General features: G+C 49.3%; 1 protein-coding gene across 3 annotated transcripts in view; it reads left to right on the top strand.

Moving 5' to 3' along the window:
- The window catches only part of dync2h1 (dynein cytoplasmic 2 heavy chain 1), an 866,357-nt gene that overhangs the window by 142,115 nt on the left and 707,819 nt on the right, over positions 1-16,423 (top strand). For all 3 annotated transcript variants that reach the window (XM_072476728.1, XM_072476730.1, XM_072476729.1), the window contains exons 28-29: positions 1,536-1,668; positions 5,426-5,543. In XM_072476728.1, coding sequence (XP_072332829.1) covers positions 1,536-1,668; positions 5,426-5,543 — 251 coding nt within the window. The remainder of the gene's footprint in view (positions 1-1,535; positions 1,669-5,425; positions 5,544-16,423) is intronic.

Consider the following 16,423-nt stretch of genomic DNA (forward strand, 5'->3'; position numbering starts at 1 on the left):
GAGGCGTTTAAGTGGTCAGTCAATGGCTGCAATTCTACAGCCAGCCATGGAAGGTTGGCAAAGGGAGCAAAATCGGCATGTATTTTGGTTGGGCCTCAAGTGGGAAAGGGATGAGGGCGCCTCCTTCATGGGCCTCTTTTTCCGATCGGTGCCACATGGCGCTCTCTCCCCCCGGCCCCCCCCCCCCCCCCACCCCTGGTCACACACTGAAGGCTTAGCTGGAGTTATATAAATGTTTTCAAAAGGATTAAGTATTAAAGGAGATTCAAATGTATTGAATGGACTTTCATGGATAGGACTTTTTATATATAGAACTCTGTAATATTTAGAACTTTATTTATTTCATCTCATCACAGCACCTAAGGTCTGCATGTCGTGGAATCTGGGTGAGTTGGCATAGAGGGTGCGATGACAAATGCTGTGGCGGCATGGATTAGTATGAATTGGATTGAATTTGGCAGAGGGCCTATAAGGGTCCATGGGATTGGTGGGGACATGGGTTGATACAGAAGGCCATTGGGGGGTAGGGAACATGGGTTAGCAAGTATGAACATGGGAAGTGGGTGGGAGATGAGGAGTGAAGGGCTAGGGGTTCTAATGTTTATAACATTTAACAAAACAACTGGGACAAGGTTGCAGAGAACAGAGACCAGCCTTTCTGATAGGCCACCTCGGCACATAGCAGCCCCTATGGCCATCTTCAAATTGCGTCCGGGGACAGCAGGCCCGACATTACACCTGACCACCCTGGAGTTTAAGGACAGATTGACTGAGGACTTTAGAAATATTTGAGTTGATCGCAGATAGCCAATGTGAGTTTTTAAAGGGTAGGTCATGTATAATGAACCTAATTGAATTGTTTGATGAGCTTACTGAAGTATTAGACAGAGGAAAGAATGAATAAGTGACATCTGACATTCGTTCTGGGGCCTCGACTATTCACTTTTTTTGTTAATAACTTGGATGACATGATAGAGAGCCATATACACAAGTTTGCTGATGGCACAATAGTTGGGGGCATAGTAAGTGATGTAGTTGGAGATATAAAATAATTGAAACATTGGGTGCGGTTTACTTTTTAAAAATCAGAGTCAGTTCTTGGCGGGATTAGCAGGATTCTTCTCGGCGCTTGGAGCGCCAGGAAGTACCCTGCTATCTAATGGCACCTTCTTGCTATTTCGGCCCGCAGTGGGGAACGTCCCCCTGAGGCCGCACGTAGTGTCATTTCCTGCACTTAGGAGCTCCGGTGGGCGAAGATCCTCAGTGCAGGAAGCTGAGCAGGATTATACAAGACTAAAGGAAGCTTGGATAAGTTAGTGCAGTGGCTGAGGCAACAACATAGAATCATTTAAGGGAAATATTGTGTTAATTTTTTCATTTTTGTATAATCTGGAAATGTGTCCCAATAGTGACTTATGGGTCATAAGATAGTAAGCTTTTCATGTAGAAGTGTTCACCTTAGTAATGAACAGTGTTAATATGAGAAAGGTTGACTAAGCATGGATGGTTAATACAATATATTTTATCTTAACCAGATCAATCATGACAGATGTTCAAAGAGACAACAGAGTAACTTCACTCTGTGTGCGAGCTGGCATCAGACATTCTCTCATTACCATATTGGACCAGCTGCAAAGATGCCAGAAATCACTCAATGAATTTCTGGAGGTAAGAGATAGCTTGAAAAGATAAACAAAAGGTAGATCAGTATGGATTAATATTCGGGAACAAAACTATGAATTGAAATCAATGTTCTTAGATTTTTAAAACATTTGTTTCTAGTTATTTGGGTGTTTGATGGTCAGAAACCCAATATTGTGTTTTAGAGTTACTAAAGACGGAGGCTGGATGCCGAGAAGGCATTTGACCGGACAGAGTGGGGGTATTTGATGGCGGTTTTGGAACGGTTTGGGATTGGGGCGCGGTTTGTGGATTGGGTAAAATTACTTTACAGGGAGCCGAGGGTGAGTGTCCGCACGCATAACATGAATTCTGGGTATTTTGCGCTACATCGAGGAACCAGGCAGGGGTGTCCTATGTCCCCCCTGTTGTTCGCACTTGCGATTGAGCCTTTGGTCATCGCGCTGAGAAATTCAGGGGTGTGGAGGGGGATTGTGCGAGGGGATGGTAGGTGGAGCATAGGGTAACCTTGTACGCAGACGACTTGCTACTATATGTGTCGGAACCAAGTGCATCGATGGGTGGTGTATTAGAGCTGCTTCAACTGTTTGGGTCTTTTTCGGGGTATATACTAAATTTGGATAAAAGTGAATATTTTGTGGTGTCCCGGCCAGGGGTGGGAGCGGGGGTGGGGGTACTGCCATTCTGTAGGGTGGTAACCCATTTTAGACACCTGGGGGTGCAGGTGCCACGGGATTGGGGGCAGTTCCGTGGATATAACATTACTAGCCTGGTGGGGAGGGTGAAAGCGGATTTGGCAAGATGGAATTGTCTTCCTCTGTCACTGGCAGGTAAGGTGCAGGCAATTAAGATGACTGTATTGCCGCGGTTTTTGTTCATTTTTCAATGCTTGCCGATCTTTTTGTCAAAGGGGTTTTTTAAGGAAGTAGAGAAGATGATTACCTCGTTCATTTGGAGTGTGGAAGGTGGCTAGGATTAAGAAGGTGCTGTTGCAGGGAGGATGGCAGTCAGGAGGGTTGGGTCTCCCAAATTTATTGTATTATTAGTGAGCGGCGAATGCTGAGAAGGCGAGGGGCTGGGTTAGAGGGGGGGGGGGGGGACTCCCAGTGGGTTAGATTGGAGGAGAGTCTAATCAGGGGGTCGGGGTTAAGGGCATTAGCAACAGCACCGCTTCCCATGGCCCCGGGGAAATATTCAGGAAGTCCGGTGGTAGTGACGATACTGAAGATCTGGAGGCAGTTGCGCCAGCACTTTAGGTTGTGGGCGGGGTCAAGGGAAATGCCGATTTGAGGGAATCATAGATTCAAGTCAGGAAGGTGGGATGGGAATTTTCGGAGACCTGAGGAGGCGTGTTAGGGTATTAAAGGATTTGTTTCTGGGAGGCCGGTTTGCGAAGTTGGAGGAGCTGGGGGAGAAATATGAGTTGGGGCAGGGGGAGAATGTTTCGGTATATATAGGTCCAAAATTTTGCCAGGAAGGAGGTACAGAGCTTTCCGATGGCGCCGGCTCCCACACTGTTGGAAGAGATATTGACGACAGGGGGAATGGAGAAGGGGATGGTGTCGGCAATTTGTGGGGTGGTTCTGGGGAAGACCGAGGATTAAGGCGAAGTGGAAGGAAGAGTTGGGGGAAGGTATTGAGGAGGGGTCATGGTGTGAGGTGCTCCGGAGGGTTAATGTGTCAACGTCATGCACGATGTTAGGGCTGATACAGTTGAAGGTGGTGTATAGGGCACACCTCACAAGGGCGAGGATGAGCTGACTTTTTGAGAGGGTGGAGGATGTTTGTGAACGCTGTGGGGGGGCCCCACTAATCACGTTCATATGTTTTGGTTCTGTCCAAAACTGGAGGGGTATTGGAGGGAGGTCTTTAAGGTAATCTCAAAGGTGGTGCAAGTGAGACTCGAACTGGGTCCCCTAGAAGCCGTACACGGAGTGTTGGATCGGCCGGGGTTGGAAGCGGGGTTCAGATGTCTTAAATTTAGCCTCACTAATCGCCCGAAGGCGGATTCTGTTGGGGTGGAGGTCGGCTTCTCCTCACTGTACCTTGGCGTGGTGGGGGGATCTGCTGGAGCTCTTAACGCTCGAGAAAGTAAAGTCCGAGTTGATGGGGAGGATGGAAGGGTTCTACAACTCATGGGCCTTGTTCATCGTGCATTTTCATGAATTGGATGACATTAAACATGGGGGGGGGGGGGGTGTTTGGAATGTATAAGTTATTGATGATTCTTTTTCATTGGTGTTTTGTACTCCAAATGTTGGGAGCTGTTTGTGGGTGGGATAAGGGGATTGATGGCTTGGGGATTGCCATTGTATTTGTTGTTATTGTTGATTATCTGTTGTAAATTTTGATGACAATGTGAAAAAGGAGGAGAATAAAAATATTTATAGAATAAAAACTATAGAATTTGTGTTTGTCTAGTATGTAGTACTTATTGACAACTCTCCATTGGAGTCATGTCAGATGGATTGTCAATTTGGTCTTGTTAGTTTTCAGTTTGGCAAGTTAAGCTAATATTACCCACTTTGAGTTCTGACTTCCTCTCGCCCTGCTTTATGCACTGGAGAAAAGAATAGTATATGCTAATATACTCACATCCAGTGATTTAAGACCCATGTTGTAAGATTTGGGTTTTCAGTTGCCGATTACCCAAAAGAAGAGGTTGTGCTCATAGACGACTTCATTATGTAGCAACAGTTTAAGCATGATGTGTAAGCAGAAGAGCAGGGAAGCCATATGACCATGGCAGGTGAGAATGGCTTACCAGTGCCAAAGGATGACACAGTGTGAGTGCTGATTTCCGTCGCTGGTGGTGGCTTCTGATCTTGGTCTTCTTCTGTTGATCAAATTGTTATGAAGCTCTCCTCCAGTCTCCTTCCAGTCAAGGAAGACTGAAAAACTTCCCAGCTGTTTTTATACCTTCTCTCCAGAGGATGATGAGTACCCCATGTCAATCACTTGTTCAATCCCTTCTATCTACTCACCGAGGGGCAGGTAATCAAGGTAACCCTCTGCCCTACGTTTTCTCAAGGTTTAATGCTTGCTAAGACCTCTTCAATGATACTTGGACAGTTGGTTTGCATAAGGGTCATAAAATCCAACCGTAAACAGGTTGAGGAATATCTATTTTTAAATAAAAATAATCTTTTTTGTCACAAATAGGTTGACATTAACACTGCATTGAAGTTACTATGAAAAGCCCCTAGTGCCACATCCCGGCGCTTGTTCGGGTGCACAGAGGGAGAATTCAGAATGTCCAAATTACCTAATAGCACATCTTTCGGGACTTGTGGGAAGAAACCGGAGCACCCGGAGGAAACACATGCAGACATGTGGAGAATGTGCAGACTCCGCAGAGACTGTGACTTAAGTTGGGAATCGAACCTGGGACCCTGGCACTGTAAAGCCATAGTGCTAACCATTATGCTACCGTGCTGCTCTATTTTCAGAGAGCTTGTGCTATAGTCATGTCCTTATATGAGATAACAAGCTGTGCTGTCTTGTGTATGTCGGCCTGGCTACCTGCTTTAGGAATTGTCTCAGTAAGAGGGAGAACTATTTCTGTAATATTCAATATTTAAAAAAACATAGCTTACAAGATTGTTATAAAGCCCTTTACAACATAAACCCCAGTTATATTATGTGTCACCTGATGGATGTGGAATTTTATATTTCTTTGCGGCATATATGTAAACAGGTTAATGGGTAGCTTTTTTGGGAAGAAATTACAATGCTATTCTTTGCTAGATAGATGAATTAATATGTTCAAAACTTGTCCATCCAGGAAAAGCGATCAGCATTCCCACGGTTTTATTTCATTGGTGATGATGATTTGCTGGAAATCCTGGGACAGTCCACCAATCCTTCTATCATTCAGACTCATCTCCGAAAGCTTTTTGCTGGTATGTCTTCATATCTAATTATGGTGACTCCTGAAACATAATCACTTTACCTTTAAGCAGCCTTTCTTACAGTTCATTTGTTCCTTTGTGATCTTGTTTTGATCATCCTTTAAACATTGATTTGTAAATGTTTACTTTATGATAAATATTTAGTTCATTGTTCATGTTAATATTTTAGACGTAATGTTTTAGTTCTGGGAAGAACAGCTGGAAAGGTAAGTTCCTAAAACAGCAGGTAGGCTTATGTATCTGGAGAGCTGGAGACACTGCTTGCAAAGAAGTGCAGTCCAGAGAGTTGTTTTTGGAGTTAGAGGTAAATTAGTTTAAAAGCATTCAATGAACCCTGAAAGGCTACATCGTCATGGAGGTGAGTGAAGCTTAAGAAGGTTCGCTGTTTTGCCAGAGCCAGGCAAGCCAGGGCGAAGAGGGGGGGGGGGGGGGGGGAACAAGGGTGGAAGAGCTTGGGTGCCTCTGATGGGCACAAGTGGCCAAAAAAGAGATAACCCGCTTCTGCCACTAGCTTAACCAATGTCACGCTTGTTATATTGTGAGTATGTAAAATAAGACAAATATTTGGTAGGATTTTGAAAAATATTAAATTAAGAGTTTCTTTTTGCAAATGTAAGCCAAGACATTCTTAGAACAAGTTAAAATTCTTTGGCGCATGTTTTGTGCTTTATAAAATACATGAAATTAGCAAGATTTGCTTAATACAAAATGATGTTGCGATTCAGAGTAAAGGCTAAATACAGCAGATGCTGGAAATCTGAAATAAATCAGAAAATGTTTGAAAAACTGAGAAGGCCCGGCAGCATCTGCAGAGAGGAACAGAGTTAATGTTTCGGGCCTACATGATCTACAGAACTGAAGAACAGTGGAAATGTGCAGAATTATATAGTTGGAAAGGGGGCCGGAGGGGGTGGGGCAGAAGAGGAGACCAGGGGTTGGTCATGGCAAAGGAGACCTGAACAAATTTGTCACGGACATAAGACAAAGGGGAGTATTAATGGTGCCATTAAGGGATTAAGAGTGCTGATTTTGGCAAAAGACGAGATAGCAGAATGTGTTAGTGGGAGCAACGAAGCACCCAGGGACAAGTGGTCAAATGGGGCCTGGGCGGGATGATGTACTGGCAGGCCAGGGAACTGAAAAAGAACTGAAGCCAAACTATAAAAGGGGCTGGGGTATTTTAAAGGTGGAGAGGGATGCTTAATGTCTAAATTTGTTGAACTCAATGTTGAGTCCAAAAGGCCTAATTTGGAGATGAGGGGCGGTATTCTCCCCCCCCCACCGCCGAGTGGGAGAATCGCCGGGGTGCGGCATGAAGCGTGACCCCCCGCACACGATTCTCCCACCCCCCCGAAACCAGCGGCACGCGAATCGCGCCGCTCGGAGAATCGCCGCAAGCGGCGATTCTCCGGCACGGATGGGCCGAGCGGCCGAGCGTAAACGGCCTAGTCCCGCCGCCGCCGTCCACACCTGGTCGCTCCCGGCGGGTACTCGTCGCGACGGCTTTGGGGGCGGCCTGTTGGGGGGGGGGGTGGCTCCGTTCCCGTGGGGGGCCTCCGGAGTGCCTGGTACGCGATCGGGACCAACCGATCGGCGGGCCGGCCTCTCTGTCGACGGGCCTCCTTTCTTCCACCGGTGTGCCTGGATCCATCCGCCGTGTTTGTGCGGGGAAGCCTGGGGGAGGACAGCCACGGCGCATGCGCTAGTTGGTGCCGGCCCAACTGCGCATGCGCGGGACCCAAGGCTTTTACGCGGCGCCGGGTCTCTGACGCCGCGCCGAGGCCCCACCCCCGTAAATCGCGCTAGCCCCACGGAGGGGGGAGAATAGGGGTCTGGGAACGGGCGCCGACGCTGGAGTAAAACACTCCGGTTTTTACTCCGGCGTCGGCACTTAGACTCCCGTCGGGAGTGTTGCTCTTTCTAGCTTTAGTCTATTTGCTCTGTTTAGGTCACCTTTGCTCATGAGTTGCCAGGTATCTTTATGATACCGCCACATGGTTCAAGTTCAGGTTATGATTAATAACACAGGACTTCCGGGTGCGGCTATGCAGAGCTAGGTCGCATATTCGGCAGCTCCTGCTTGGAACGGACTTTTGGGCTCTTTTACAGGGCCCGCACGGCATTTGTTTGACATTTCCCGGGTGGGAAGAAGGCTGCAATATTCCCCCGACAGTGTCCCCCAGGAAGGGTATGTCTCTGGGTTGCCAGACACGGCAGAAACAGTAAAAGATTTGGCTGCAACTGCAGGATAAACAGGGCCTCTTCCAGCATGCAGGCGGGGGAAGGGCAAGCTTAAAGCTGCAAGCTGACCTGAGGGCCTGTATCAAAGGTGAATTCTAGCAGCAGAGGGAACAACTGTGAAAAGACCTCATCAAGGCCACTGAAGGGACTTCCGGTTGCGGTGAGGCCTAGCTAGCCGCACGCTTCGGCGGCTCCAGCTCTGACGGACCTTCGGGCTCTTTTAAGAGCCCCAACGGGGAATTTTTCGACGACGCAACCTGGTGTGGGGTGTGTGAGAAGGGAGTCCCCCCAAACGAAGGAGGAAAAAACCGGCGGCGGCGGCTGCAGCGCGAGGAATCGTCGACCAAAGGGTCAGAAAGAGAGAAGTACAAGATGGCGGCGGAGAAAGCGCAGGCGACATGGGGGCCTGAGCAGGATGAAATTGTGAGACGGTGCGTGGAGCTGCTGAAGAGGGAGGTGCTGACCCCGTTGCTACAGGCAATTGAGGGGCTCAAGGAGACATTAAAGACCCAGGAGACAGAGCTCCGCGTGGTGGAGCAGAAGGTGACAGATATTGAGGCCGAGATCCTGGGTCTGGCGGTTAAGACACAGACGCACGAGGCACTTCATAAAAAGTGTACTGAAAGGATCGAAGCCCTAGAAAATGGAGCGCGAAGGAAGAACCTTCGGATACTGGGTCTCCCTGAGGGTGTGGAAGGAGTGGACTGTGGAGCGTACGCAAGTACGATGCTGAGCTCACTGATGGGTGCTGAGGCCCCTACGGGCCCCTTGGAGGTGGAGTGGGCAAATCGGATTCCGGCGAGAAGACCAAAAGCGGGAGAACCACCCAGGGCGATAATCGTGCTATTTTACCGCCTTAAGGATAGAGAAGAGGTCCTGAGATGGGCTAAAAAGGTGCGGAGTAGCAGATGGGAGAATGCAGTGGTAAGGGTATACCAGGATTGGAGTGCGGAGGTGGCGAGAAGGAGGGCGAGCTTCAACCGAGCCAAAGAGGTGTTGCATAAAAGGAAGGTGAAGTTCGGGATGCTGCAGCCGGCAAGACTATGGGTCACGTATCAGGAGAGACACCATTATTTCGAGACGGCGGAGGAAGCATGGACCTTCATCAAAGAAGAGAAATTGGATCGGAACTGAGGGACTGATGCTGCAGGAAATGTTATTGTTAATGTTATGGTTGAAGTTAATTGAGAAGTAAATTGGGAAGGGGGGAGACATTGGGGAAATATGGGCGCCGGTGAGGGGGGAAAGACGGGACATAGTTGGAGAATGGGGAAGGGGAGGGGGAGGGGAAAGGGAGCTGCGCCATAAGAGGCGGGTCAGGTAAAGGGATGTTCCCGCGCCAGAAAGAATAAGGCGGGAAGACAGGCGCAAGGCGGATGGGAGTTCCCCACACGGGGGGGTCGAGGAGTGAGCAGGAGTAGCCGGGGTCAGTTGAAGTCAGCTGACTTACGGAAGTAATATGGGGGAGCAATCATGCTAGAAAGAGATCTAGCGGGGAGGGGGGGAGGGAGGAGGAGGGGGGGGGACAACTGGGTTGCTGCTGCGGAAATCCAAAAGGAAATGGCTAAAGAGTGGGTGGGCGGGGATGGTGTGCGACGCTGGGGGAGCGAGCGGGAGCGCGGAGGCGGGATATGGGACTGGCCTAGGGAAGGTAATGGCTAGTCGACACGGGAGGGGGGCAGGTAGCCCCCGAGTGAGGCTGATCACGTGGAACGTGAGAGGACTGAACGGACCGATAAAAAGGGTCCGAGTGCTCGCGCATTTGAAAGGACTAAGGGCAGACGTGGTTATGCTCCAAGAGACGCACCTAAAGGTGGCGGACCCACTTAGTCTAAGGAAAGGATGGGTGGGACAGGTGTTCCACTCAGGACTGGACGCAAAGAATAGAGGGGTGGCCATTTTGGTGGGGAAACGGGTAGCATTTGAAGCAAAGAACATCGTAGCAGATAGCGGAGGTAGATATGTAATGGTGAGTGGCAGGCTGGAGGGAATGGAGGTCGTGTTGGTTAATGTGTATGCCCCAAACAGGGACGATGCGGGATTTATGAGACGGATGCTGGGGCGTATACCGGACCTGGAGGTAGGAAACTTGATTTTAGGAGGGGACTTTAATACGGTGCTGGACCCGGGGCTAGATAGATCCAGCTCAAGGACCGGAAGAAGGCCGGCAGCGGCCAAGGTACTTAAGGGGTTTATGGACCAAATGGGGTGAGTGGATCCATGGCGATTTCTTAGACCTAGGGCTAGGGAGTTTTCCTTCTTCTCCCATGTCCACAAAGTGTACTCCCGGATAGATTTTTTTGTTTTGGGAAGGTCGTTGATCTCTAGGGTGGAAGAAGCTGAGTACTCAGCCATAGCGGTTTCAGATCATGCCCCACATTGGGTGGACCTGGAATTAGGAGAGGAAAGGGAGCAGAGAACACTCTGGCGATTAGATGTGGGACTGATGGCGGATGAGGGAGTGTGTGCAAGAGTGGGGGTATATTGAGAGATACCTGGAGGTCAGTGACGACGGCGAGGTCCCTGTGGGAGTGGTATGGGAAGCACTAAAAGTGGTGGTCAGAGGAGAGCTGATCTCCATTGGGGCCCACAAAAGGAAAACAGAGGCCAAGGAAAGGGAAAGATTACTGGGGGAGATTTTAAGGGTGGATAGGGAATTTGCAGAGACCCCGGAGGAGGAATTGTACAGGGAGAGGAGACGACTCCAGACGGAATTTGACCTTCTGACCACCAGAAAGGCGGAGGTACTGTGGAGGAAGGCACAGGGGAGGAGGTATGAATATGGGGAAAAGGCTAGTCGCCTGTTGGCTCATCAATTGCGAAAGAGGGCAGCAGCGAGGGAGATAGGAGGAATTAGAGACGAAAGGGGAGACACGGTGCGAAGGGCAGGAAAGATAAATGAGGTGTTCAAGACCTTCTATGAGGAACTGTATAGGTCTCAACCCCCAGAGGGAGAGGAGGGGATGCGGCAGTTCCTGGACCAATTGAGGTTCCCGAAAGTGGAGGAGAGGGGGGTGGTAGGCCTGGGGGCACCGATTGGGGTGGACGAGGTTATTAAGGGACTGGGAAGCATGCAAGCAGGGAAGGCCCCAGGACCAGACGGGTTCCCGGTGGAGTATTACAGAAAATATTTGGACTTGTTGGCCCCGTTGATGGTGAGGACATTCAATGAGGCCAGGAAAGGGGGGACTCTACCCCCGACGATGTCGGAGGCGACGATATCGTTAATTTTGAAAAGGGATAAAGATCCGTTGCAGTGCGGGTCCTATAGACCCATTTCATTATTGAACGTGGAAGCCAAATTGTTGGCAAAGGTACTGGCATCGAGGATAGAGGACTGTGTCCCGGGGGTGGTGCACGAAGACCAGACAGGGTTCGTAAAAGGGAGACAACTGAATGTTAACGTGTGACGACTATTAGGGGTGATAATGATGCCCCCAGTGGAGGGGGAGGCAGAGATAGTGGCGGCAATGGACGCAGAGAAGGCATTTGATAGGGTGGAATGGGAGTATTTATGGGAAGTGTTAAGGAGGTTTGGGTTTGGGAACGGGTTTATTAGCTGGGTTAGACTTCTTTATGGGGCTCCAACGGCAAGCGTAGTTACAGGTCGACATAGATCGGAGTATTTCCGACTATATAGGGGAACAAGACAGGGATGCCCGCTTTCTCCATTGTTGTTCGCGTTGGCAATTGAACCTCTGGCCATGGCGTTGAGAGACTCCAGGAAATGGAGAGGGGTGATTAGAGGGGGAGAAGAACACCGAGTCTCGTTATACGCGGATGACCTATTGTTATACGTGTCGGACCCACCGGGGGGGATGATAGAGGTTATGCAAATTTTGAGGGGGTTCGGGGATTTCTCGGGGTATAGGCTAAACATGGGGAAGAGTGAATTATTTGTGATACATCCAGGGGATCAGAGTAGAGAGATAGAAGGCTTGCCTCTAAGGAAAGTGGAAAGAAACTTCCGATACCTGGGGATTCAGATCGCTAGGAGCTGGGGAACCTTGCACAGACTTAATCTGACACGGTTGGTAGAACAAATGGAGGAGGACTTCAAGAGGTGGGACATGCAGCCTCTATCGCTGGCGGGCAGGGTGCAAGCAATTAAGATGATGGTCCTCCCGAGGTTCTTATTTGTATTTCAATGTCTCCCTATACTAATCACCAAGACCTTTTTTAATAAAGTAGACAGGAGCATCACGAGCTTCGTGTGGGCAGGGAAAGTTCCGAGAGTAAGGAGGGGGTTCCTTCAGCGTAGTAGGGACAGAGGAGGATTGGCACTACCGAACTTGGGCGATTACTATTGGGCCGCCAATGTGGCAATGATACGTAAATGGATGATGGAGTGTGAGGGAGCGGCATGGAAAAGACTGGAGAGAAAGTCCTGTAAAGGGACGAGTTTAGAGGCGCTGGTGACGGCGCCGCTACCGATCTCACCTAAAAAGTTTACCACGAACCCAGTGGTGGCGGCAACATTGAATATCTGGGGACAGTGGAGGCGACAGAGAGGGGTGCGGGGAGGCCTGGTGGGGTCCCCAATCAGGAACAACCATAAGTTCGCCCCAGGAAGAATGGAGGGAGGATTTCAGAGCTGGTGCCAGTTGGGAATTAGGAGGGTGGGAGATTTATTTATAGATGGGACTTTTGGGAGCATTGGAGGAAAAGTATAAGTTGCCCCGGGGAAATTTCTTGAGATATATGCAGGTGAGGGCGTTTACTAGACAACAGGTGAGGGAATTTCCGTTGCTCCCGACACAGGGGATACAGGACAGGGTGCTTTCAGTGGTGTGGGTCGGAGAGGGCAAGGTGTCAGAGATTTACCGAGAGATGAGGGAAGAGGGGGAGGAGTCGGTGGGCGAACTAAAAGGAAAGTGGGAAGAAGAACTAGGGGAGGAGATAGAGGAGGGTATGTGGGCTGATGCCCTAAGCAGGGTAAATTCCTCTTCCTCATGTGCCAGGCTTAGCCTGATTCAATTTAAGGTGCTACATAGAGCACACATAACGGGAGCAAGATTGAGCAGGTTCTTTGGAGTGGAGGACAAATGTAGGAGGTGTGGCGGGAGCCCGGCAAACCACGCACATATGTTTTGGGCATGCCCGGCACTGGAAGGGTATTGGAAGGGAGTGACGGGAGTGATTTCGCGGGTGGTGAAGGCCCGGGTCAAACCAGGCTGGGGGTTAGCTCTATTTTGAGTTGCGGAAGAGCCGGGAGTGCAGGAGGCGAAAGAGGCCGACGTTGTGGCCTTTGCGTCCCTAGTAGCCCGGCGCAGGATCCTACTCATGTGGAAGGAGGCGAAACCCCCCGGACTGGAGGCCTGGGTAAATGATATGGCGGGGTTCATTAAACTGGAGCAGATAAAGTTTGCCCTGAGAGGATCGGCTCAAGGGTTCACCAGGCGGTGGCAGCCATTTCTCGACTACCTAGGGGAACGTTAGAGGGAAGACAGATGACCAGCAGCAGCAACCCAGGGGGAAGGTGGGGGGAGGGGGGGGCGGTTTAGTTTAGTTTAGGTCAAAGATAAAGGGGTTTTGTTACTTGTGTATTGTTTAAAATTTCTGTATTGTTATTGTTGCGTTTGCTTTGTAAGAGGGGAAAAATTGTTGTTTGGGAAAAAAATTTCAATAAAATATATTTTAAAAAAAAAATGATTAATAACACAGCACACCGCTTAGTAAGGATTAAAACAACAGTCATTTATTATATACAACAAGCAATATTAATACCCTAATACTACTTTCTATACAACAAACCTATCACTACTGGCCAATACTTAACTTAGGAAGAGCCCACCAGGTCAGGGAAACGAATGGCTTGTCCAATCAAATCTGGCCCGTGGGATTCAAAAGGCTGCTACAGGTCGGTGGCTAGGTGTCTCTACCGGATAGCGATCGTTGGATTCAAACTTACGATACACGTGGCTGGTCTTGCGAAGGTCTCGAGCAGGCGAAGAGGAGAGAGAGAGAGATCTGAACTTGGACCTTCACTTTTATAGGGCCCAGGGGCTTCCCGCCTCCTGGGGCGGCCCTTGACCCTGAGTCCCAAGTGATTGGATCTGTCCCCAATCTCTGGGGTCGATGTGTCCAATGGTGAGGCGATTCCTCGATCGGGGGGTGGTCGCTCACCTGTCTTTGTTTCGGCCACTGCAGGCGCCGACAGGTCTGGCCCGGTATTCAATTGCTAATATGTTGCAATTGTTCCCGGGGATAGCCGATTTAGCTGTGGATGTCTGAGTAGATTAGGTGTAAACAGTCCTGAATGCAACTGCGGATACCTGGGTTGATGGGCTGTTGATAGCCCTGAGTATCGATCTGGGCTACGTTCCCAGAGCTGAATATGCAAACCTGTCTGCAGCTGCCTGCTTGTGTCTTCTTGGCTGCTTTTCCCAGCAGTCTTTCGGGTTAGCCATTTTAAACTGGGTTTTGGCCAGATTAATCGGAACGCAGCCATTTTACATGGCTACAGGAGAATTCCGCCCGAGGTGTTTTACTTTTGGTTTGCGTTGGGCATTATTGAAGCGTTGCAGTAGGCCTAGGACGGACATGTGGGCATAAAAGCTAGATGCTGAGTTAAAATGGCAAGCAAGCAGAAGTTTGGAGCCATGCTGGCAGACAGAGTGAAGATGTTCTACAAAGCATTCATCTAACCTGCGTTTCCTGCCCCCCCCCCCCCCCTCCCCCAATGAAGAGGAGATGGCATGAGGAACTGCGAATACAGGAGACCAAGGAGGTGCAGGTGAAATGCTGCTTCCCTGAACAGAATGTTTGGGTCCTTGGACAGTGAGGAGGTAACGGGGCAAGTGTTGCATATCTGCGATTAGAGTCATGGAGTTTTACAGCAAGGAAAGAGGCCCATCAGCCCATCGCATCCAATTGCAGGGAAAGATGCTGTAGGAAGAGGATGAAAGGTTTAGCAATGGCGGCGTGGATCGGGGTGCCATGGCAGGGGTCGTCGCTGTGGAATGCTGACAGCAAGAGTGAGTGGAAGATGTGTTTAGTGGTGGCATCATGGCTGGAGTTAAAGGAATTGCGGAGTGTGACCCTTTGAATGCGGAGGCTGGGGGGGGGGGTGAATAATGAGGACAAGAGGGACTCTGTCATGATTCTGTGGAAGGGGTCAGGGCAGAGGTGGGGGGCAATGGGTTGAACATGGTCGACAGCCTTGTCAACCACAGTCGGGGACGGGGGGGGGGGGGGTGGAATCCTCAGTTGAGGAGAAAGGCAGACATGCCAGAAGTGCTATTTTCAAAGGTCTCATCTTGGAACAGATACTGCAGAGGTAAAGAAAGTGCGAGAATGAAATGGGAGTTCTTACCGGGAGTGAGAAGCTGTCGTCGAGGTAGCTGTGGGAGTCGATGGGTTTGTGATGAATATTGGTGGTCAGTCTATTGTCCAAAATGGAGATAGAGAGCTCAAGGAAGGGAAGTAAGTATTGGGGATAGACCACACGAAGGTGAGTGTGGTGGAAATTGGAAGCAAAATCAATACATTTTTCTAGATCGAGATAGGAGCATGAAACGGTACTGATATAGTCATCGATGTAACGGAGGAAGAGTTCTGGAAGAAGGCCTGAGTAGGACTGGAATGTTCACATACCCCACAAAAAGGCAGGCATAACTGTAACCCATGCAGGTATCCTTAGATATTGAGAGTATTGGCTTTAGTGCAAGATAAAAAATTCATAGTTAATTGAAAATTTCAGTATGTTCGAAAAACAAAGGCAGTTTTGAGGGAATTAGTTTGTTATTGGTATGGGTTGGTTGGAATCCTTATGAATAAAAACAAAACAGTGCTGCAACAAGTGGAAAAACTGGAGTGTTTCTCAATGGTGCTGGTGGCACTGCTGAGGTCCTATTCCATAGCACTTTTAAAGTTTTTTGGACGGGTGTTTTGTGCTGACCTTGAGAAGGGTGGAGCCTAAAATTACTGACTGGTCCTGCTCCTCTGAGATTGGGGTCACCATTTATAATAGCAGTCCCCTCTAACGAATCGCTGGTATGCACTCAACAATCGTGGGTAGGCAGCCCCCCAGCCTCTCTTCCAGAATCACTGGCAAGCCCCTCCCACCAATCGCTGGCAGGCACTATCCCAAGAGAGCGGCACCCCATTATGGGCTCACTAAATGTCCCCCTTCAGGACCCTTCCCTTTCAGACAACACCTCAGTTTCTCTCTTCAGGCCCCAGTCCCCATTTCAGGCCTTGCCCTTTTACAGTGCAACCTTGCGCTATGGACTTTGATGGGGGGGCAACTGAGTAAACCCTTTATACTTATCTACACTTACACTTGCTGCAGGGTGTCCTTCAGGAGAGTTGGGAGTTGGGTGGGCTCGTCCTTGTTCAGTCCTACACTTTCTAGGAAGCATAATCCCTCCTTTGAAATAGTATAGACCTGTCAATCAAGAGGCTTATAAAAGGTAATGGACTGTGAAATTGAATGTGAACAATGCAGTTCAAAGCTTTTAGGCTTCTCAGCATGCCCAGAGGCTTGAAAGTGTTAAAGGAGGCCAAAAGTTACTGTGAAAAAAGCACTTCAAACGTTTCCAACACAGCAGAGGGAAAACCTTCATATTCATCTGACAGTTCATTGATGTTGACATGCTGGGAGAGATATCAAAGGCTTCAGGGCTACA

This window comes from Scyliorhinus torazame, chromosome 15 (assembly GCF_047496885.1).
Source record: "Scyliorhinus torazame isolate Kashiwa2021f chromosome 15, sScyTor2.1, whole genome shotgun sequence".
Classification (NCBI taxonomy): domain Eukaryota; kingdom Metazoa; phylum Chordata; class Chondrichthyes; order Carcharhiniformes; family Scyliorhinidae; genus Scyliorhinus; species Scyliorhinus torazame.